General features: G+C 41.6%; 2 protein-coding genes across 3 annotated transcripts in view; one reads left to right on the plus strand and one right to left on the minus strand.

The window, feature by feature from the left end:
• Positions 1-674: 674 nt before the first annotated feature.
• On the minus strand, positions 675-15,534 carry LOC110496188 (tyrosine-protein kinase STYK1-like). Its single transcript, XM_021571934.2, has 10 exons — positions 15,313-15,534; positions 11,058-11,113; positions 8,064-8,279; positions 3,837-4,067; positions 3,236-3,417; positions 2,614-2,691; positions 2,047-2,261; positions 1,918-1,958; positions 1,683-1,779; positions 675-1,525 (listed from the first exon to the last, which is right to left on the minus strand). The coding sequence occupies exons 2-10, from the start codon at positions 11,110-11,112 to the stop codon at positions 1,333-1,335; spliced, it is 1,308 nt and encodes a 435-aa protein (XP_021427609.1). The 5' UTR covers position 11,113; positions 15,313-15,534; the 3' UTR covers positions 675-1,332.
• A 2,672-nt stretch (positions 15,535-18,206) lies between these two features.
• LOC110496189 (chloride channel protein 1) overlaps positions 18,207-22,722 on the plus strand; it is a 28,085-nt gene continuing 23,569 nt past the window's right edge. The window contains exon 1 of one of the 2 annotated variants that reach the window (XM_021571936.2): positions 18,207-18,298. In XM_021571936.2, the coding sequence (XP_021427611.2) occupies positions 18,248-18,298 (51 nt within the window). In that variant the 5' untranslated portion in view covers positions 18,207-18,247. Of the gene's footprint in view, positions 18,299-20,560; positions 20,685-22,722 lie in introns of those variants that run through there. The other variant, XM_021571937.2, reaches the window with a different exon arrangement.

The raw sequence follows: 22,722 nt of genomic DNA on the forward strand, positions 1-22,722 counted from the left end.
CCCGGCCCACCACAGGAGTCGCTAGTGTGCGATGGGACAAGGACATCCCTGCCGGCCAAACCCTCCCCTAACCCGGATGGCTCTCGGCCAATTGTGCACCGCCCCATGGGTCTCCTGGTCGCGGCCGGCTACGACAGAGCCTGGACTTGAACCAGGATCTCAAGTGGCAGACCACTGCGCCACTCGGCAGGCCCAGCATTGCCAGTCTTGACACAAACCAGTGCACCTAGCACCTACTATGATACCCTATTCAAAGGCACTTACATTTTGCGTCTTGCCTATTCACCCTCTGAATGACACTCATGCACAATCCATATCTAAATTGTCTCAAGGCTTAAAAATCCTTCTTTAACCTGTCTCCCCTTCATCTACACTGATTGAAGTGGATTTAACAATTGACATCAAAGAGGATCATAGCGTTCACCTAGGTCAGTCTGTCATGGAAAAAGCAGAATGCTTTGTATATACATACATACTGAACAAAAATATACATTTGTTTACGTCCCTGTTAGTGAGCATTTTTCCTTTTCCAAGATAATCCATCCACCTGACAGATGTGGCTGATTAAACATTATGATCATTACACAGGTGCACCTTGTGCTGGGGACAATAAAATGCCACTCTAAAATGTGCAGTTTTGTCACAACACAGATGTCTCAAGTTCTAAGGGCAGGTGCAATTGGCATGCTGACTGCAGGAATGTCCACCAGTGCTGTTGTCAGATCATTTAATGTTAATTTCTCTACCATAAGCCACCTCCAATATAGTTTTAGAGAATTTGGCAGTAAGTCCAAACGGGCTCACAACTGCAGTCCACGTGTACCCACGCCAACCCAGGACCTCCACATCTGGCCTGTTCACCTGTGGGATCATCTGAGACCAGCCACCCAGACAGCTGATGAAACTGAGGATTATTTCTGTCTGTAATAAAGCCCTTTTATGGGGAAAAACTCATGATTGGCTGGGCCTGGCTCCCTAGTGGGTGGTCCTATGCCCATCCATGGCTGTGCCCCTTGCCAAGTGATGTGAAATCCATAGATTAGGACCTAATTAATTGATTTCAATAGACTGATTTCCTTATATGAACTGTAACTCTTTAAAATTGTTGAAATTGTAGCATGTTGCGTTTATATTTTTGTTCAGTATAGTTATGTCCTGATACCTGAGTGTTTCTTCAGTCTCTCACATTGTATTGAGGATAGTATGGCACCTAAAGAAAAACAAGATTTGGTGTTTTGACATTTGAAACGCTCTTCCAGCAGTCTTCACGGTAATGTGAAAAAGCGACACTGAATTTATGACCTAGATTTAAACAAGAAGCCCAGGAGCCAATCAGAGAACAGTGTAATTGTAGGCCTCTCCATATCCCGCCTCGTGCAGGTACTTCTCAATGTCCAGTGGCCCAGGCACTCGAACTGGCCTATCGTTGGCACTCTTCTCTCCTGATTGAAGCTTCCGGACCACTTCAGCCAATGCAGGGCGCTCGTGTGGAGCGAACTGGCCACAGGACTTGATTATGGAATACCTGAAAAAGGTACAGTAGCTTTTGGAACCAATTTTAACTGGTTTTGTGGGGATCATTGTGGCCACTTGTATCACTGTCTAAGAACTAGTACTGTTATATGTTTTCTGTGGTATACTAGGTCATTATTAACGGATTATTACTTAATGTGGTCGCTTACAGTGAGTTAGAACAATTAGCGGGTCTCTTCTGAGTCTTTCCTCTCTGGAGGTATTGGAGAAGATCATTGGCCATGACTTTAGGGAATGGTGGGTCACCTACAAAGTGGAGGATTAAATGAGATTATTAGGGTGCGTGTACATGGTAAACATTATATCCGTGGGATAACATTTGTGATGGTTGTAACAGTTTAACAGACCGGTAATGATAGATTATTTATTTAGAAAAGCATTTACCGAGTGTCACCATTTCATGGAGCAGGATGCCAAAAGACCAGCTGCAAAAAAGGATGGTTGAGAGATCACTGTCAACGTTAAAAGTCTCATGACTTTCATATTATATGTCCAATCAGATTGGCGACCTACACGTCACTGCTTTGACTGACAAGTCTCCTTGCCAATACTTCTGGAGCCTGCCACTTCCTCGTCTCGGTGTTCTCCAGCTCTCCTGGAGTTCCTGCTTGTGTTTTCCTGCGGTATGCTGGACCCAATCCCCACAGTTTAGCTGTCAGGTCTCTGCCAACCAACACGCTCCGAGCTCCAACGTTGCCATGGATACAGCTCTGACCATGCAGGTATTCCTGAATGCACAAATAGAGAGGATGCTGTTTTACAATGGCTATGGGACATTCAAGCATGTAAAATCCATTCATACAGACAAATCAAGTAGGTAAGGCCAGGAGTTTTTCCTAAACACACGACTTGATGAGGTAAAACTATTGGCTCTACTTATAAATTAAAATGATATGCATGCATTAACCCTTTTACATCAGCAGTTGTCCCAAAGTGCTTACACAGTTCTGAATAAGAATGACGGAATCGTTAGATCGGCATTTTCATAGCATATGCACTCAACTTGAACTATCATTTTAAATTGTAGACATACGGACAGAGATGGATGGAAAGGAGAGAGAGAGAGAGAGAAAGACCAACCAGAGCAGAAGCCACTTGTCCTCCCATGGTGAAGATGCGCTTCTCTGTGATGTCGCATGGGGACTCCCTGCCTGTGTCCTGCCAAGAAACAGCACTGTGAGTCTCCATTCTCACTATCACTAATGGTCATGTCCATATTCACTGTAGTCTAAATGATTACAGAGTGTTTGCGCAGCCTCTTGAGATCCACGTACAACTCGAATGTTCAGGCAAACCAGGCGACAATTTATGATTTACGTAAAGGTTGTGCAAGGCAGATCTCTGGCTAAGACCCGTCCCTAACACATCAGCATCATGGTCAGTATACTCCAGTCTGGAGCAAACGTGGTGAAACAATCTAGACTACCTCTTCGTTTCACTCTGTTTAAAACCGTGTTCTCCCTATTGAACATCCCCAGCTATTTGGTAATGTAGGAGTACCCATAGAGTTATATAGAGGATTCATCATGGATATAAGCCATTTTAGCATGGGCATTGCCATTGAGGGCTTCCACTGTGCTTCACCCATTTTAAAGTAGTCAACTGGGTGGGGATTTCTATGGGCGGTAGTCTCAATGGCGCTGCCCATGCGGTCATAGATATAAAGTTGAGACCTCTATCCATCTCTATGGGAGTACCATACCTGTCGACACCTCCATAGGAACCCCAGCAGGTCCCTGTGCTCCAGTTCCTCCATCACGGTGATGAGGGGGGTACGTAGGGAGAGCACGCCTATCAGACCAGGCAGAAAGGGGTGGGGCCCCAGCTCAGACAGAAAGGAGGCAAAGCCCAGGAAGGACTGGCGCTCGCTGGCATCAGCTGTCTCTGGGGGAGAACATGTGCATGTTGAGATTTACTACATTGCAGTTGGACTGCGTAGAATCACTGATCTACAAATGACCTAACATCCCTCATAACTACTCAATACGGTTTCAAGACTAGTGATTCTGTGCCTCGATTTGCTCAAACGGATCCCCTCAAACACACCGAATGTGTTATATTTTTTCCCCTTCTATATCTGTCAGTAGGCTACTGAAGGGAAATGTAGTCATTTTTGTTATGGGTTGGCCTAGGTCTGTTGATTTGAATATCGATCAGATGTCAAAGTGACACCAAGACCAGGTAACATCCCCAACATTTCAGGTTTTATACTCATAAGCCTGAAGGTCTTACAATACACTGACTGTCAGTCTCTGGATGGGAGCGTCTATTTTATAACTCCAATGTATATCAAAGAATGTTACCTTTAAGTGTCCGTAGAATCACATCTCTGTTGTCCATCCTTGCCCGGCAGAGGGTGACAAAGTCGTTCGGTTTGACAAAGGACAGGGGCAGCGGAGTGACTAGGTTGAAAGAGCCATGCTGCCTCTCTCTGGGCGTCTCCGGTACTGCAGAAAAGGTGTCTGGGGCGTCACGCCAGGTCGGAGTGCCCATAGGTAACTCCTCATGCTCCAGTGGGTTCAGCTCAGGAGGAGCTGCAGGTGAACAGATGGGTATTACACATGTCAAATTATATATATGAAATTCCTCAGACCTAGAGATGCAACTCATGCATTATAAAACAAAAATCAGTCTCTGCCTATGTACGCTTTTTAAAGTAGATAAATATATGCCAGGAGTTAGTCTAGTTTTGGCACAGTGGTGGAAAAAGTACCCAATGGTCATACTTGAGTAAAAGTATAGATACCCTAATAGAAAGTTACTCAAGTAAAAGTAAAAGTCACCCAGTAAAATAGTACTGAGTAAAAGTCAAAGTATTTGGTTTGAAATATACTTAAGTATCAAAAGTAAATGTAGTTGCTAAAATATAAGTACTAATAATAAAAAATCCTTATATTAAGCAAATGTCACATTCGTATGTAGAGACGGACCAAGGCGCAGCAGTGTATGTTGAGTTCCACATAATATTTTAATAGTGAAACTTAGCAACAACTAAACAATAAACTAACAACGAACTGTGACTAGAGGTGCTATGTGCACTAACTCAAAACACAGTAACTCAAACAATATCCCATAACCCACAGGTGGAAAAATGCAACTTAAATATGATCCCCAATTAGAGACAACGATTACCAGCTGCCTCCAATTGGGAATCATACACAAACCCCAACATAGAAAATTAAACATAGAGCCCCACATAGAAATAATAAACTAGACTAATACCCCTAGTCACGCTCTGACCTTCTCTACCATAGAAAATACAGGCTTTCTATGGTCAGGACGAGACAGCAAACCAGATGGCACATATTTATTTTTATTTTTATGGATAGACAGGGTCACACTCCAACACAATTTACAAACAAACATGTGTTTAGTAAGTCCACCAGATCAGCGGCAGTAGGGATGACCAGGGATGTTCTCTTGATAAGTGTGCGAATTGGACCATCTGTCCTGCTAAGCATTCAAAATGTAACGAGCACTTTTGGGTGTCAGGGAAGAATGTATGGAGTAAAAAGTGAACATACTTTTCTTTAGGAATATAGTAAAGTAAAAGTTGTCAAAAATATAAATAGTAAAGTACCGATACCCCAAAAAACTAATTAAGTAGTACTTTAAAGTATTCTTCCTTAAGTACTTTACACCACGGCATTAAGTCTAAAATAAACAATATGGCAATCATTGTGCTTTAGCAATTGACTAAGTATGTGCTTTACAAAGTTTGTAAATGCTTACTACTATATTTCTAGTACAGAGTTAGTCTGGGATATCCCAGACCTAAGAGCATCATAACCCACTGGGCACAAACTGGTTGAATCAATTGTGACGTGGAATCTACTTGGGCAATAAATAGAACTTGAAAAAGTAATCAACGTGAACTGTTGTTTTGAGGGTGAAATTTCAACCACAGGATTATGTCATCATTGTGGCCAATTTTCAACACAGACAAACCTAAAATATGTTGAATTTGTACCTTTTGAAACAACATCAGCTGTTCAACTATATTCATTATCATTAAAAACAATCTATAGGCTGGGCAGCACCTCCTACTGGAGAGTTGATCTCCTATTCATTTCGGTCTCCCTTCCAGGGTTTTATCCAAGCCCAGCTTTTATTTTTGTCAATGACTACTTCCAATGTGCCATCGTGAGAATGATTATTGAGAGATCCCTTAATAACTAAATGTATTCACTGTTGCTATTTGTCATTCCAAAGAGTAGGTTTAACAGAGCAAATGAAATGTAGCCATACTTCATAAGTTAAATACTGTATCATCAATTACACTATTTAGGCCTATATAGCATTTGCAAAGTCATCAGCAGCTATTGTTTCAATTCAACCCAGTGTTCAACGACAAATAGACAACACATATAAGTCTAGGGTTTCAAGCTTTGAATTCAAACGTAATCTTCAAGTTAATCATGAATACGTTGGATTCACTTCTTCCATCTCAACCCAAAATCAAAGTTGAAGAATAGTGCATTTAAAGTTGAATTAGAGTTTAGTCCTCTTCTTTAACTCATATTTTTGGTTGTTGATGGAGATGTGGATCCAACGTATCAATGGTTAATTTGTAGACAGACTGAATAGTTCCATCTGTTCCACTGACTTAGTCTGCCTTTTTAATTCCCGGTTTGTCTACAAATGAACAATCGATACTTTGGATTCACGTCTCCATCTCAACCTAAAATACAAGTTAAAAGACTGACTAAATTGAATTGCACTTTAAATCAAGTCTGATTTGATTTAGTCCTATTCTTTAACTTTGGTTGAGACGGAGAGGTGAAGCCAACACATATCCATTTTTAATTAGAGCCAGACTAAATCGGTAGCACAAAAGATACAGTACATATCCTTCAAATGTTGATATTTGATACACAATTCAATGACATTTTCGCAATACAGTAAATAGCCTATTAAATAGTCGACAAGTTAACAAATAATATATTACGACCTCTTAATGCTCGGCTATGAAAAGCCAAATGACATTTACTCCTGAGGTGCTGACCTTTTGCACCCTCTACGGCCACTGTGATTATTATTTGACCCATCTGGTCATCCATGAATGTTTGAACATCTTGAAGAACAATCTGGCCTTTTCGGCCATGTACTCTTATAATCTCCACCCGGCACAGCCAGAAGAGGACTGGCCACCCCTCAGAGCCTGGTTCCTCTCTGGGTTTCTTTCTAGGTTCCTGCCTTTCTAGGGAGTTTTTCCCTAGCCATTGTGATTCTACATCTGCATTGCTTGCCATTTGGGGTTTTAGGCTGAGTTTCTGTACAGCACTTTGTGACATCTGCTGATGTAAAAAGGGCTTTATAAATACATTTGATTGATATGTTGGATTCACATCTCTAACTAAAGCAACAATTTTAAAAAGTTAAGGAATAGGGATTAAACCAGTGGCTCAGATTAAACTATGCAAGCTTTAGAAATCCTTTATAATGTTGATATTTGGCTGCATTGTCAACCAAAACACAACTCAATATTACTTTTGCAATACACTAAATAGCCTATCTTACAAAGTAATGTAGCAGTATTTATTCAACCTTTTAAAATGAGTAACACATCCATGGCCACATTTTGAAGTTAGCCTGCTGTAACTATAAATGTTTTCTTATGAAATGATAGAAAGTGCGCATGTTCAAGATAGCATGCATTGTTCGCAGGTCTGTGGAGATCTATAATAATCTGGGAAGAATCTTGAGCAGCATTGATCACTCGCACTATTGTATTTGAATGTAATCTTAACTGCAATCCAGGTCATTTGGTTGCGCTGTTAGAGGAAGCACAGTGAAAAGACAAAGTTGTTGTATAAATGCAAAAAATATCTGACATTCTATTCCCATTTTTAACTTTGTTCCGTTTTTAAACGGTTGAACGTGCAGTGCATTTCGCTACACTCGCATTAACATCTGCTAACCATGTGTATGTGACAAATAAAATTTGATTTGATTTGATTTTGATATAACATTTAGATGACAACTAAACCCCAAAAAATCTGACATTGTTTTTCCATTGGAATTTGATCATACTTTTAGATGGTTGAAAGCATAGTGATAACACATTGGGAATTCAACAAGCTTTTGTCGTTTTGATTGGGTGAATAAAGCTTAATCTCATTGATCAACGTCTCAACCAAATATTACCCACATTTCCATGTTGAAATGAGGCAACAGTGGCACAAGTTCTTGGGAGGAAAGTGTTCAGGGGAGGGTCCACTTCAGACAACAACAAAAAAACTCCCAACAAATCATGAGTTTGGGTAGGAGGGGCTTAAAATGCAGGCGGGAATTGTGCTCATGTTTAAAATAGGGCAGTAACGTTACCGGTGACACGCATCCCGTTTCTGACTCATCCTCTCTGTCCCAACTGATAACACAACTTGTAAAGACGCATTGAGCTGGAGCGTCAATACATTGCCGGAAGCAACCCATCTATCTAGAAAGACTTGTACAGAGTGGGAAGATACAAGTATGCTGACTCATCAGTCAAGCTCATTGGCATGACATCAGTGTGCACACCAACTTACCCTCAATGCCCTGTACGTTCTGTCTGGCACTTTGCCTCTGTGTGTGTGCGCTCAACCTTCTGGTGCTGTGTGGTCGGGCTAGGATTATGCTGGGTCGTCCGCGGATTCCCTTTCCAGGGCAGCACCTCATCAGGAGAACGATTAGCAGAGTGACCAGGAAGCTCGCAAGGAGCAGGATGGGCACGATGATGACTTCCTGTTTGTACACTGTGATCTCTGCGAGACGGAGAGCGAGAGAGACCAATGTCAGAGTTAGAGTATTACTACCGTTGGGCACTTTAACAAGGCACTTAACGACTAACCTGTTACAGTTTACCCTGTGCTGGGAAAGGACAACATTTCTGAATCACATTGGGCAACAATAGAGTGAAAAAGAACCAAAGAAGTACAGAATGGAAATGGTTGAGGATGACTTTTCAATGCTATTCTTTATGTCTGTCTCCCTGAAATGGTGATCTTTGTGTTCTGTAATGTCTATGTCAACACTATAGTACAAAGCAAGCAGGTGTGGTCTGGCATTTGTTTTGATAGTCAGAAACCTGAGTATGATACACTTGAAGTAGCAACAACAGTACATGCCAATAGGAATGCACAGTATCAGTCAAAAGTTTGGACACACCTACTCATTCAAGGGTTTCGAAAGAGTCTCATATATAAAATAGATTTGGATTTCTTTAACACTTTTTTTTGGTTACTACATGATTCCATATGTGTTGTTTCATAGTGTTGATGTCTTCACTATTATTCTACAGTGTAGAAAATAGTAAAAAATAAAGAAAACCCCTGGAATGAGTAGGTGTGTCCAAACTTTTGACTGGTACTGTATTTCAGACACATAATTACTGTTTGTCAGGGGTGATTTAGTGCTCCTCATTCATATCATCTTATTTCGTAAGCTACTTACAATGTGTACACTGCCTTCATTTAAAGGTCCAATGCAGCATTTTTTTTTATATCAAATCATTTCTGGGTAACAACTAAGTAACTTATTATGATTGTTTTCAATTTAAAAAATGGTCAAAAAGCAACAAAAATAGTAGCTTCTTAGTAAAGAGCAATTTCTCAAGCAAGAATTTTGCTTGGACTGTCTAGGAATGGTCTGAGTGGAGAGGGGGGAGAGGTTTGTTAGAGAGATTTGGAACTCTCTTATTGGTCAATTGAATTATTTACCAACCTGGCGAAGTGACCAGGCAGGCCAAAACTCCATCCCACCAAAACAGGCTGAAATTTCAGGCAGTCTTTTCAAACACTGAAATGGCATTATCATCATTTTGACACTATCATTCTAACCTCGTAGTGTGCAGATATATTGTTAAAGCACAGGAAAATCTAGTTTGACTGCACTGGGCCTTTTAAGTGCAACAGGAAATAGCATGCTGAGAAAGGTATAGATTGTGGTACAACGTGTTTGCGCCACACCGTGATTGATTGGCTAAGTCTACCTACAGTGTGCCGTCCCAAAGCAACTGGAATGCTTAAAGCCAACTGTTAAGAAATGAACAGTCTGGAAATGAACATTCTTCTTGTTCCTTAAAATCTTCCGGAGAGCCTGAACTATCTTTCCCCTAAGCTGTGCTGCTCTGTAGACTGGCGACGTAGCGGACAATGCGGCAGACCCTGTGCTGTTCCCAGCCATTCTTGTGTGCATGTTGGATACGAGTACTGTGACAGCAAATGCAACACATTTCTGTCATCGCTGTATAACGGATTAACGGGAAAAATATGACACAGTGTTTTAATAGTGGAAAAGGAGTGTTTCTTTTAATGGACAAATCTAGGTTGTGTCCTTTTATATTCGTTTGGTACCTAATAAAACCAGTGCCTCTAATCTATATTTCACAGGTCTGATGCCATCTATGTGGCGTTTTATGTATCCAAAATGCTTTCTAGACGGTTGAAGTGGCTCCACCATGTTGGTTGCAGCTCCTTTTGATTACAGCTCTGTTTGGTAAAGGCTGGGAAAGGGAACAAGTCTCCACCCTAGGCAGATTCAAATGGAATAAATATGGCACAAATGATCTTTACATAGCATGCCCCTTGAAATGTGTGTTTTGGTTAAAACACAAAGATCTTGTGTAAAAATTGACTGTGATGTTGATCATATGTCGGCACCAATAGAATCTCAGTAAATGGACAACCAGTTTGTGACAGAATGGTAAAGCCCACTTTTTACACTGGTGGGAAGATTAGCAAAACGACCCAGAAATGTATCGGTGGACAGCTAAATGTAACCCCGTTAAACATTTCCTTATTATTTCCAGAACATTGTCTATCCCAGTGTTTCCCGACCCTGGTCCTCGAGAATCCCCATCATTACTGAAGGGCCAGTAGGAGGCACTCTTTCCTCTGGTCTAAAAAATATCCCAATGCCCCAGGGCAGTGATTGGGGACACTGCCCTGTGTAGGGTGCCGTCTTTCGGATGGGACGTTAAACGGGTGTCCTGACTCTCTGAGGTCATTAAAGATCCCATGGCACTTATCGTAAGAGTAGGGGTGTTAACCACTGTGTCCTGGCTAAATTCCCAATCTGACCCTCAAACCATCACGGTCACCTAATAATCCCCAGTTTACAATTGGCTCATTCATCCCCTCCTCTCCCCTGTAACTATTCCCCAGGTCGTTGCTGTAAATGAGAATGTGTTCTCAGTCAACTTACCTGGTAAAATAACGGATAAATAAATAAATAAAAATGACACATTTTTGTTGTAGCCCTGGACAAACACCCTATTGAGGGCTTGATGGTTAGTTAACAAGTTGAATCAGGTGTGCTTGTCCAGGGTTACAATACAAATGTGTGCTGTTGAGGATACTGGAGGACCAGGGTGGGGGTAACACTGGTCTATCGGATCTAAAGAGCCCAAGTTCATGGAGTGTTTTTATGTCAATACCTTTGGCTTGGAGACCCAACAGCTAGTGGGTATAAGTTGTAGAAGGTGCAAGACAAGGCGACACAGGAGAAGTAGAGAAAAAGGATCATGAGAGAGGAGCACTTACCACAGATGGTGTCCCCCGGTTGACACTGATTATCAGCATCAGAGTAGGACGACATCCTGAGGAGTGGGAGCGAGCAAACGCACAGATATCATCATTAGATTACCACCGGTCAGCAGCCTCATAAAGCCCTCGGCTGTAACGACACAGCAAGGAGTATTCAACACCTTCTACTGTCACACAAGACACACAAAGACATCTGGAGTCCATTTTCTCCATCTCAAAGTTGATTCCACTGCATTTTTTTTTCATTGTTTCACTCTGATCAGAGACTGGTTTAGACCTGGGACACCAGGGGTGTGCAATTAATGATCAGGTAGAACAGAAAACCAGCAGGCTCCGAACCTCGCAGGGTAAGAGTTTAGTACCCCTGATCTAGGCTAATCAATGTCTACTTTAGGAAAAGGAAAAAGACTGTACAGTTGTACACTTGTCATACAATGTCCATGTCTTGCACTTTTCCCCCCATCGATAACGATGACAATGTGAGCATTTTGAACACTGGTACACGTTTTTGTTATTCTGTGTACATGTGTTTTGACTGCGCTAGTGTTATTGATGTAATCTCAGCGAGATTGCTTTCTGAGTGAATAACCTAGATTAACTCTAGATATTGGAATCCCAAGTAACTATGGTATCTGGTTAGATCTGATGCTGAGGCAATTTAAGATACAGTAATGTGACTATGGCTACAGTATATACAGTTATACCATGCTTGGCATTTGGCATGTGTCCTAATCACGTAAAACCCTGGATGGGTTGGGCATGCCGGATGATGTAAAAAAATCTTCCCAGCGTGAAATAGTTCTGATTGTGACGTCATGTTGTAAAACATTTCACAACCTCAAAATGTTCCCATGTCAATAATTGCACGTGCGTCTGTGTGGGTGGCTGAGCTCGTGCAGATGTCTCTCACACGCCCTCGCCCTTGATTTAGCTAGCTAGCATAATTAGATGTAAACTGGTGGAGATGGGTTGTTCTAAGATGTGTGCAGTTAACTTTTTTTGTTTAGCTACCAAACAAACGGATATCTATGCACTGTCAAACGAAAACATAGCGCCCAAGTCTTTACAATCCCAAAAAATATATATATTTGACGCACGAGTCCGGTACCTCACGCCTCAACAAGCTTCTGATTGGTCAGAGTCAATAATCCTGGTCACCGTTGATTGGCAGATGTGTGAAGCAAATACGTGAAAGTCACAGAAGTTTTTTTTTTTTTTTTTTTTTTTTTTTTAGGTCTAGGGAGGGTGTGAGAGAACATCCGCACGAGCTCAGCCACATAAAAGAGATGCTCGTGCAAATATTGAAGCGGGAACATTTTCACGCTGGGAGAAATTTTACAGCATCATGTCACAATCAGAACACGATCAGAACGATCGTGAAACTATTTTTTTACATGACACCGGGGCATTGGTGCCGCATCATTGGTGGTATTTAGGCCTGGGTACAGTATGTTACATTCAACTACACACTTTAAGTGTCATCACACAGTCTGACTTTAATTGGTCACTATTCATTCTCTGATGGCACCTCTGTTTGAAGTTAATCTCCATGTGATTTGGGCATGACATCTGAAAAATGCTAAGACAGACTGGCTGGCTGACTGACTAGTATTCTCCAATGGAATCGTTGATAACCTCTTCCTACCGACAGTGGAAGTGGACAGAATATTGTTGTTCACATTTAGTAGGCAGGTTCAGGGCAGGTCAATGGGACAAGTCATTATTAGGGGCTATAGTAGGAAGAGACTGTGTGTATCTGAAATGGCACCCTATACCCTATATAGTGCACTACTTTTGACCAGAGCCCTATGGGCCCCACTACATAGTGAATAGGGTGACATTTCAGATGCATCCCCTGTTTTTCGTTTGTCACCACAGAGATAAAACAACAACCGGTTGTATGGAACAGGTAGAGGTCCCGTTGACAGTTCCCTGGACATTTGCTTCTTAGATGGAACTACAGTTGGAGTCAACTTGAGACGACAGAGATTGGGACAATTCTCTTCCGTCTTACTTGAGGATAGATTTGCTGCTGTGCAATTGTAAAATGTAAATGTTCAAAGTGATCAATTGATGAAATTGATCAAACCGTCACCACAAAGAACCAGTTGCGTTGTCTATGCAGTCATGTTTAGGAGTATAATACTATAATAACATCCTTTACTTACAACATGGCCGCCTAGCTTGGGGGACCTGTGTTTACTCTACAATGTTATGTCATTGTCTTGCCAACTTTCTCATACAAGGCAACAAGTTGACTGTGGTAGAAAAGAATTGGTTAGACATGCTATGACCTTCTCACCTTACTTTATTTCAGGTCACAACCTGTCTAGATGAAGGATAAATCAAAGGAAAAGTGATAAACTCAACACTTGAAAGTCACCCGACTCTACTACTGTCTACCTGGATGTGGTTCAACCAAATTATATATAGGCTTAGGGTGTGTTTTTGTTTTGTCACCTATTTCTGTCACTGTCCTCGGGTAACAATAATGAGTCGCGGTCACAGTACACTCCTCCACATAGTGTTGTTAGGAAGCACATTCTGACAGCATTTCTGCGTTTTCCCTCCCTCGCCCCTTTACAAGTATGTGTGTCACTCAACCGGCCTGGCTGCATTTCTCTTTGACATGCATTTCTCACACACAACCCATACACAACCCATACACAGCACATAATACAAAACATTACACGTTTACGTTTCAATATATTGGACCTTGTATTTTAGCCGACAATGTATTTGACCCTTTATTTGAACCGTAACTGCACATTTCTTCACAAATTGTATCGTGTCAACCTACGTGGCATGCTCCCTGTGTAAGGCTGAATCTCATTTATTGTGTAATGGTATTATGTCCTCAGCATCCAAAGCTCCTCATAAGAAGCAGTAGAATACTCACGTTTGATGTGAACTCCTCATAAGAAGCAGTAGTATAATCATGTTTGATATTAACTCCTCATAAGAAGCAGTAGTATAATCACGTTTGATATTAACTCCTCATAAGAAGCAGTAGTATTATCCTGTTTGATATGAACTCCTCATAAGAAGCAGTAGTATATTCACGTTTGATATTAGCTCCTCATAAGAAGCAGTAGTATACTCACGTTTGATATTAACTCCTCATAAGAAGCAGTAGTATACTCATGTTTGATATTAGCTCCTCATAAGATGCAGTAGTATACTCACGTTTTATATTAGCTCCTCATAAGAAGCAGTAGTATTATCCTGTTTGATATGAACTCCTCATAAGAAGCAGTAGTATGATCACGTTTGATATGAACTCCTCATAAGAAGCAGTAGTATAATCACGTTTGATATTAACTCCTCATAAGAAGCAGTAGTATAATCACGTTTGATATTAACTCCTCATAAGAAGCAGTAGTATAATCACGTTTGATGTTAGCTCCTCATAAGAAGCAGTAGTATACTCACGTTTTATATTAGCTCCTCATAAGAAGCAGTAGTATTATCCTGTTTGATATGAACTCCTCATAAGAAGCAGTAGTATGATCACGTTTAATATTAACTCCTCATAAGAAGCAGTAGTATAATCACGTTTGATATTAACTCCTCATAAGAAGCAGTAGTATAATCACGTTTGATATTAACTCCTCATAAGAAGCAGTAGTATAATCACGTTTGATGTTAGCTCCTCATAAGAAGCAGTAGTATACTCACGTTTGATATTAGCTCCTCATAAGAAGCAGTAGTATACTCATGTTTGATATTAGCTCCTCATAAGAAGCAGTAGTATACTCACATTTGATATTAGCTCCTCATAAGAAGCAGTAGTATAATCACGTTTGATATTAACTCCTCATAAGAAGCAGTAGTATAATCACGTTTGATATTAGCTCCTCATAAGAAGCAGTAGTATACTCACATTTGATATTAGCTCCTCATAAGAAGCAGTAGTATAATCACGTTTGATATTAACTCCTCATAAGAAGCAGTAGTATACTCACGTTTGATATTAACTCCTCATAAGAAGCAGTAGTATACTCACGTTTGATATTAACTCCTCATAAGAAGCAGTAGTATACTCACGTTTGATATTAACTCCTCATAAGAAGCAGTAGTATACTCATGTTTGATATTAGCTCCTCATAAGAAGCAGTAGTATACTCACATTTGATATTAGCTCCTCATAAGAAGCAGTAGTATAATCACGTTTGATATTAACTCCTCATAAGAAGCAGTAGTATAATCACGTTTGATATTAGCTCCTCATAAGAAGCAGTAGTATACTCACGTTTGATGTTAACAATGGTCTATTATTATCCCCATGTGATAAATCCAGTGTGTGATATTTGCCATCTCCCACTTTCCCAGCCTCTCTGTCAATCTCGCTCTTCTGTTGTTGTGTGTTTCTTTCCTCATGTCTCTTTGCTTTGTAATTCTCACAGGTTAGCCCTGCCCTTTGCTGCACCTTTTCCTCCTCAACCTCATCACCTCTTCACGGTGAGTTCTGTTTTTAGACTTTTGGTGTGTGTGTGTGTGTGTGTGTGTGTGTGTGTGTGTGTGTGTGTGTGTGTGTCCTTTAATTGTGTAAAGTGCTACGGTGTGTGGGTTTGCAATGCCCTCGCAACTATTTTAGTCTCCTCCTAATCACCGGTGTCCATCAAAGGTCAAAGGTGTTGTCGATTCACGGTACCTCCCAAGTGGCCACTCAACACCCACGATTTCCATTACTTTTCTACAAAGTGAAACTGCTCGATCCACCCCTATCAACAATCACAGGGACTGAGGGCGTTGGGGAAGCAACTTAGATAGTATTAGGCTTTTGGTGCGCTGCCACTGTAGCTCATGAATGAGGCAATAGAAGTTTGCCCTGCCTTACAGTGGTATGGTACTGTATACAGGGTGAGTGGCTTTGCAATGGCATGTTGGGGTTTCTTTTGTGTTTTGTAATCACTCATCAGCTTTCCAACACCATCGGAAAAACACCCATGGGAACTGCTTGCTGTCCATCTGTTAACTGTTAAAGTAACTGTCCAGTGTTTGCAGATTTCTATGAAATAAGACTACTAATTGCTTAAAATATCAGTGAAATTTTTTTCTTTCCAAAACATGTTAATTATGTATGTTAAAAAAAGCAGCTTTCCTGTGTTAATGGTGTCGGCGTATTCGTCCTAAAAAATATAGTAATGCATGTTGACCGCTGGTTAGCCAACTGAGGCGTATGACATCATACTCTGAGGAAATAGCAAGCATTTTTTAAATGATCTATTTGATGTTTGAGGTGCATTTAAAAAAAATATATAAAAATCTCCAATTTATGCTCTGGCTACGAATAGAATGAGTCAACAACATTATTTGGGTATGAGTTATTAACAGAATATGAACTTTTAAAAGTCACTTAACACCCAAAACCTCAGCGCTAAAGGGGCTGTTTTAAAATGCTCTGATAACATCTTGTGATGTGCTTTCCCTGTTTTAATGAAGTTCAGTATTTTTTTATTTTTTATGGTATTTTTTTTATTTTTACCCCTTTTTCTTCCCAATTTCGTGGTATCCAATTGTTTTAGTAGCTACTATCTTGTCTCATCGCTACAACTCCGGGAGAGACGAAGGTAGAAAGTCATGCGTCCTTCGATACACAACCCAACCAAGCCGCACTGCTTCTTAACACAGGGCGCATCCAACCCGGAAGCCAGCTGCACCAATGTGTCGGAGGAAACACCGTGCACCTGGCAACCTTGGTTAGCGCGCAGTGCCGCCACAGGAGTCGCTGGTGCGCGATGAGACAAGGATTTCCCTTCCGGCCAAACCCTCCCTAACCCAGACGACGCTAGGCCAATTGTGCGTCGCCCCACGGACCTCCCGGCCGCGGCCGGTTACGACAGAGCCTGGGCGCGAACCCAGAGTCTCTGATGGCACAGCTGGCGCTGCAGTACAGCACCCTTAACCACTGCGCCATTCAAAAATGATTCAAAAATCTCTCCGCCATTTCCTGGTTGCTAAAACTCTAATTTCAGTTTGACAAAACAAGATGGTACAATGATTCTCTACTGTACACTATCTAAACCATACTGAAATATATTTGAATCTGGTGTACAATCTAGTGTATGTTTGAATCGGCAGGGTAGCCTAGTGGTTAGAGCGTTGGACTAGTAACCGGAAGGTTGCAGTTCAAAACCCCGAGCTGACGAGGTACAAATCTGTCGTTCTGCCCCTGAACAGGCAGTTAACCCACTGTTCCTAGGCCGTCATTGAATTTGTTCTTAACTGACTTGCCTGGTTAAATAAAGGTAAAAATAAAATCTGGTGTACAAAGCTGCCAGTAAAAGACTCAAAAACAAAACTTAAGAATGGGATGCATAGAAATAGAACATATCTACTGCTTCTTAGACTTGCTTTCAAGTAGAATGATAGATCTATAACTCACATTTCTCTGTGAATTTGGATCGGGTCGCCCAAAAAGTAACATATTTTAAACTTCACTTTAAACTTCTTGGAGATATATTTTTCAGAGTTACGGATGTTTTTCTATTTGACAGGCACCCCATATCAACATCTGTTTTCTCAATTCTCATCTGCTCTCTATATAGTGTACTGTTCAATACTGTACAGTAGAGTTGCTGGCCCAGACAGTAGCAGATGCTAGACCCTGAACCTTGCTGGACCCTGAACCCTCCAAACCAAAGAAGCCAAAAGTACAGTCTGTGCCATAACTATGCCTTCATCATATTGCAGTGCCAACTCCAATGAGGAACATCCCTCACAGCAGGACATGCCCAATGAACCTCTCTTCCCTTCTGTCCTTCCCCTTTTACCTGATGTACCTCTATTCTAATTAACAGGTGCTCAAAGTATTAGGGGGTTGCCCCAGGCAACAGGGTGGGTATGCCATTAGCCCATCTAATGATAGAGGGAGAGAGCGGGATGGAGAGAGCGGGATAGAGAGAGGGGAGGTTAGGGATGTGTGAGGTATCTGTTAGTTCACACGCACTGTTTACCGGGACAGAGGTGGGCAATCCGAGTGGTGGGGAGATCTGCTGCAAGGGCTCGCTTACACTGTGTGAGAATGTGTGTGTGTGTGAGAGCGTGAGAGTTTTTCTCTCTGTGTGTGTGTCTCTGGTGTGTGTGTGTGTGTGTGTGCATGCGCACACTCTCCGGCGCGGGCGCAGAGCTGGAAATGCTGAGACAGACAGCTGGTTTATTTTTGGGTCAGTGACAGTGTGTCAATGGCCGCAGATGCGTCGGAAAGGAAGGCTCTGAGATACCAACAGACCCTGGTCAGTTCTTTCTCCCACGCTCTCTTCCACTCTCTCTCTCTCTCTCGCTCTCTCTCTCTCTCTCTCTCTCTCTCTCTCACTACCTATCTCCTCTTATCTTTTTCCATTTGCTCTCATATTGCGTTTCGCAGCAGCAGACTATCTCTCTGACTTTATCTCTATCTCTATGACTTTATCTCTATCTCTCTGACTTTATCTCTATGACTTTATCTCTATCTCTATGACTTTATTCTCTATCTCTGACTTTAATCTTGCACAATCTCTTGCATGACATATCGGGTCGTCTCTGCTCTTTATGGTCTGTGCATAGGGAGCATGGGCACACACACACACACGCTGTCTGGTAACGGTGGTCACGGAGACCTCTTAGCAGGTCCGTGACTGTGGCAACAGGTGTCTGTGTGTCCGAGGACCCCACACCTTCAGACTCCGTCAGGGTCTTGACTCTCTCTCTCTCTCTCTCTCTCTTTTTCGCTTTCTCAGCCACCTGTTCATTATTCCTCTCCACCTTTAACTCCTTTCATTTATTACCAACAAGCATAATGCATTATTACGTAGAAATAGATTGCTGTTCAACGACCTCCTTGGTATTGTACGGTGGGTGGTAAGTGCCTCTCCATGCTCTCCGATAGACCTGGGAGGAATGTGTTTGTGGGATTTCATCCATGGAGATAAATCTAGGTTTACAGCAGTGTGGTGTGGGAAGGGGGTAACCCGATCGTGCATGTGGAATATATGTGTTAATCTCCGCTCGTCACGTAGTCTAAGATGACCCCGGGGTCCAGATTGTTCCAAAACATCTGGAGGGACTTAAACCATTAGACTTTCAGTATGTTTTTTTTTGGGGGGGGATTTGTAAGAAACACCTGTTGGAAATTGGTGTGGCATATTGTATTTAACAGGGTAGTACTATACCGTGGGCCTTTGGCTAAGGTCATAGGCTGTTAGTCTGTCTGTCAACATGCTGATGGTTGTGTGTGTGTGTGTGTGTGTGTGTGCCCACCAGTGTACGCATGTACTGTATGACCTGTGTGTGTTAGTACAGGCCATGTGGACTGTGATAACCGTGTGTTTACACTGTCGCCCGGGGAGCCGGGCTATATTGAGAAGTGTCACTTTTTTTGAGCGGGAGTTTGTTTCTGTTCTCTTTGTCATTGTGCTGTGGAGGATCAAGAAATGAGATCACAAGGGGGCCTCCCGTTCCAATTGAACTAGATGCCATTGCCAGGCACAATAGCGAGTTATGTGGAGAGTTGTTGACAGACGTGCGGAGAATGTGTCTGGTTAATACTCCGTAAGACTGGAGGATATTTTCGAAGACCTTCGTGTGTATTACGTTTGACTTTATAGGACATAAGAGTGGGGACACACGACACTGTCCAACCTTCCCCGTCATGTGACCTATTGCTGTAGATGTCATGTGTCTTTAGGACAAACGGACTAGCAGATGGACGGACCTGCATATAGGCAGAGGAAAGCAGACTGGTAGGCAGGCAGACAGCGCAGGTTAGGAAAGTAGATGGGTAGATTCGTATTTGTTACTAATACTATTGCTACTACAGTGGCCTCTTATGTTTGTCTCTTCTGCTGCCATTGGGCTGTCACTTGAGGACATGCAATATTGTGGATACAGTTAAGGGTATTGTCAGGCCCGACGTGCAGTGGAGGGCCCTGCAACCGCGAACCGTGATTTACTCTTAACAGGACCGTTATGAGTTTGATCTATCCAAGCGATCAGTAACAGCCTGACGCTGTTACAGAACACTCCCTCTGGGGCGTCTTCATCTATTCTCATGTTGTTATCTCTGATTTTCATCTACTCTACCATCCACCTCACAGGTGTGTCCAGGGACTGGTCTTCCTTGTGAGAGGTACAAAAAGAGCCGGTATGAGGATTACGAGCAGATGCCTTCCTTGAGGCGAAATCTGTTTTACAGTGAGTTGATCAAATCTGACACTGGCGTTGTGTCGATTTCTCTCTGTATATTTTGTAATAAACGCGCTCGCTTTCCACTTGACAAACATGCTCAGGTGTCGCGGTCCGCCCACACGAACCAAACTCCCCTTGCAGAAGTCCTTAAGGGCCAGCGGGACGGACAGACAGACGGATAGTGAGAGATCGAGAGGGAGTAAGAGGTGTGCAGCGGTGAACGTTGGGTCCCACCGGTGCTAAATATAACTCCCAGGGTAGAGTTACACCCGGTGAGAAAGGGGGGAGAGAGGGAAAGTGTGTACGAGGTGCATGATGTGTAGAGGCAGTAGAGCGCGAGAGGGGCTTGGAGAGGGGAGGAGAAATCTGGAGAAAGAGGGGGATTACACAGACTGGCAGAGGTAGGGAAAGGCAGAGGATGACTGAAATAGACTGATGGAGGGCAGCAACGTGATGGTATGTGATAAAATGGGTAGATCAGGCGCACGGGTATCATTTCAAATTTGAATGGGTTGACTGCTTACAAATGCTGAACGTTTAAATCAACCAGCTTGTTGATAAGGTGTTGATACAGGCACTTTACAAGACTAATCTGACACAATGTATAGGCAAGCAAATTGATGGTGAGGTTAACCATTTTGTAATAATATTACAATGCTTACAAAACCTTTAGCATATTACCTGTTGTGTAGTATATTAGCAGTAAAAAAAAGTAAGTACTATAGTATATTGTGTAGAATAGCCATATGATAGGCATGCATTACATCCATTAGTTGATATCATGACTGTCCGGAGTGAGATCCGGTTAGATGCTAGTTAAGCAAATGCCTGGTAAGTGTTTGAATATTTCTGTGTGTTTACTAGACATATATTTGGTGAAGTCTTTAAGATTCCAATTGACATCAGAGAGATTTGCCTTCCTGTCCCCGTGGTTTGCCAAGATGTTGTGTTACCAGAGGTATATCCTGAATGTGAGAGACAGCCTCGAGTTTGTGCAGAAACCATGAGGCAAAAGAGAAAGGAGTCGGTCTTTCAGTACGCCTCTCCTCATCACGAATCTGTAGGGGGAGAATTTCCTCAAATTTCCCCCAGATAAAAAAACTAATAAAAAAAAACATACTGTATGGAATTCCTTAGAATAAAAACAAATATTTATATAAAACATTTTTAGACATTTAAAACAATTATCTCCAGTATTTACATTATTATGTTTTGAGTATGGTGTGTAGAGGATTTCCACTCATTTGCAGGCTGGTGTTTCCTGCACTATTTGCCAGGGGTGAGTTGGTGGAGAGAGGTTTCCTCTTCCTTGGTATAGTAGAACTAGTGACATAACAAGCCTTTACTGCTGCACTACAGGGGACTGAAAGTATTTCGGACTCCTTTTCCCGGAGGCTAGTATTTCCCAACAGATCCATGACTACAGTTATATGGATTTTGTGGACACGTCTCTTTTAAGCCTGCTACTGATTTGATAACTGTGTTGAATTCAGCCATTCAAATCCAACAGCACACTGTTATAAATCATTCACGGTCAGTAAATCCTGTCCACAGAATCGGCAGACAACAGCTGGCAAAGTGCCCACATGAAAATAAATACTACAGTTTATTATAGAATACTACAGGACTTAGTGTACTATACTACACACTGTTGGATCCCTCAATCGTGATGTGCTTACTATATAATTGTGTAGTATACTATAGTAAATGCTACAATATTATCCACAAGAACAAAAAACACTGTAGTAAATACTACAGTAATGTCCGCAAAAACACTACACTTGTTTAACTATAGGAAATTCTACAGTATTTAACTCTGCCCATTCCCCTTCCCCCAAAAGTGAGAAACTTACATGCCAATTATAGACCATATATTGTGTTCCCTACAGGTTATAGAAAAGAGCAGAAGGTCTGAACTATTCGTTCAGACCCCAGCCCTACATACCTACCTACATGTTATGGAAAATTTGCTCTTTTGATATTTCTCCAGTAGATTTCCTGAAGGAGACTCTACTTCTATGTCAAAGATAATAAAAAATAAACACTATAGTAATGTCTGCAAAATCACTACAGTAAATACTACAGTAACAAAAACACTACAATAAATACTGCAGTATAGTATTGCCAGCAAAAATACTACAGTAAATACTACTGTTCTTTTACTACAGTATTAATACTAAAGTTAACTCTAAATATGACAGTAAAGTCAGCAAAAACACTACAGTCAATATTAGCGTTTTTACCATATTATAAACTGGGTGATTCGAGCCCTGAATGCTGATTGGCTGAAAGCCGGGATATATCAGACTGTATACCACAGTAATGAAAAAAACATTACTTTTTACTGATCTAATTACATTGGTAACCAGTTTTTAACAGCAATAAGGCACCTCGGGGGTTGGTGGTATATTGGCCATATACCACACCACTTTGTGCCTTATTGCTTCAGTATACTATAGTATTTTTTTTATGTGGGTGTTGATTAAAGAAAATC

The sequence above is a fragment of the Oncorhynchus mykiss genome, chromosome 18, assembly GCF_013265735.2.
Source record: "Oncorhynchus mykiss isolate Arlee chromosome 18, USDA_OmykA_1.1, whole genome shotgun sequence".
NCBI classification, from domain to species: Eukaryota; Metazoa; Chordata; class Actinopteri; order Salmoniformes; family Salmonidae; genus Oncorhynchus; species Oncorhynchus mykiss.

What these genes read in the sequence shown, in the direction of transcription:
- LOC110496188 (XM_021571934.2), bottom strand. Translation starts at nt 11,112, where the DNA reads ATGTCGTCCTACTCTGATGCTGATAATCAGTGTCAACCGGGGGACACC. An exon ending in CCATGAAATGGTGACACTCG is followed by an intron (nt 1,780 to 1,917) that starts GTAAATGCTTTT and finishes TCCACTTTGTAG; the next exon opens with GTGACCCACCATTCCCTAAA. An exon ending in GCTAATTGTTCTAACTCACT is followed by an intron (nt 1,526 to 1,682) that starts GTAAGCGACCAC and finishes TACCTTTTTCAG; the next exon opens with GTATTCCATAATCAAGTCCT.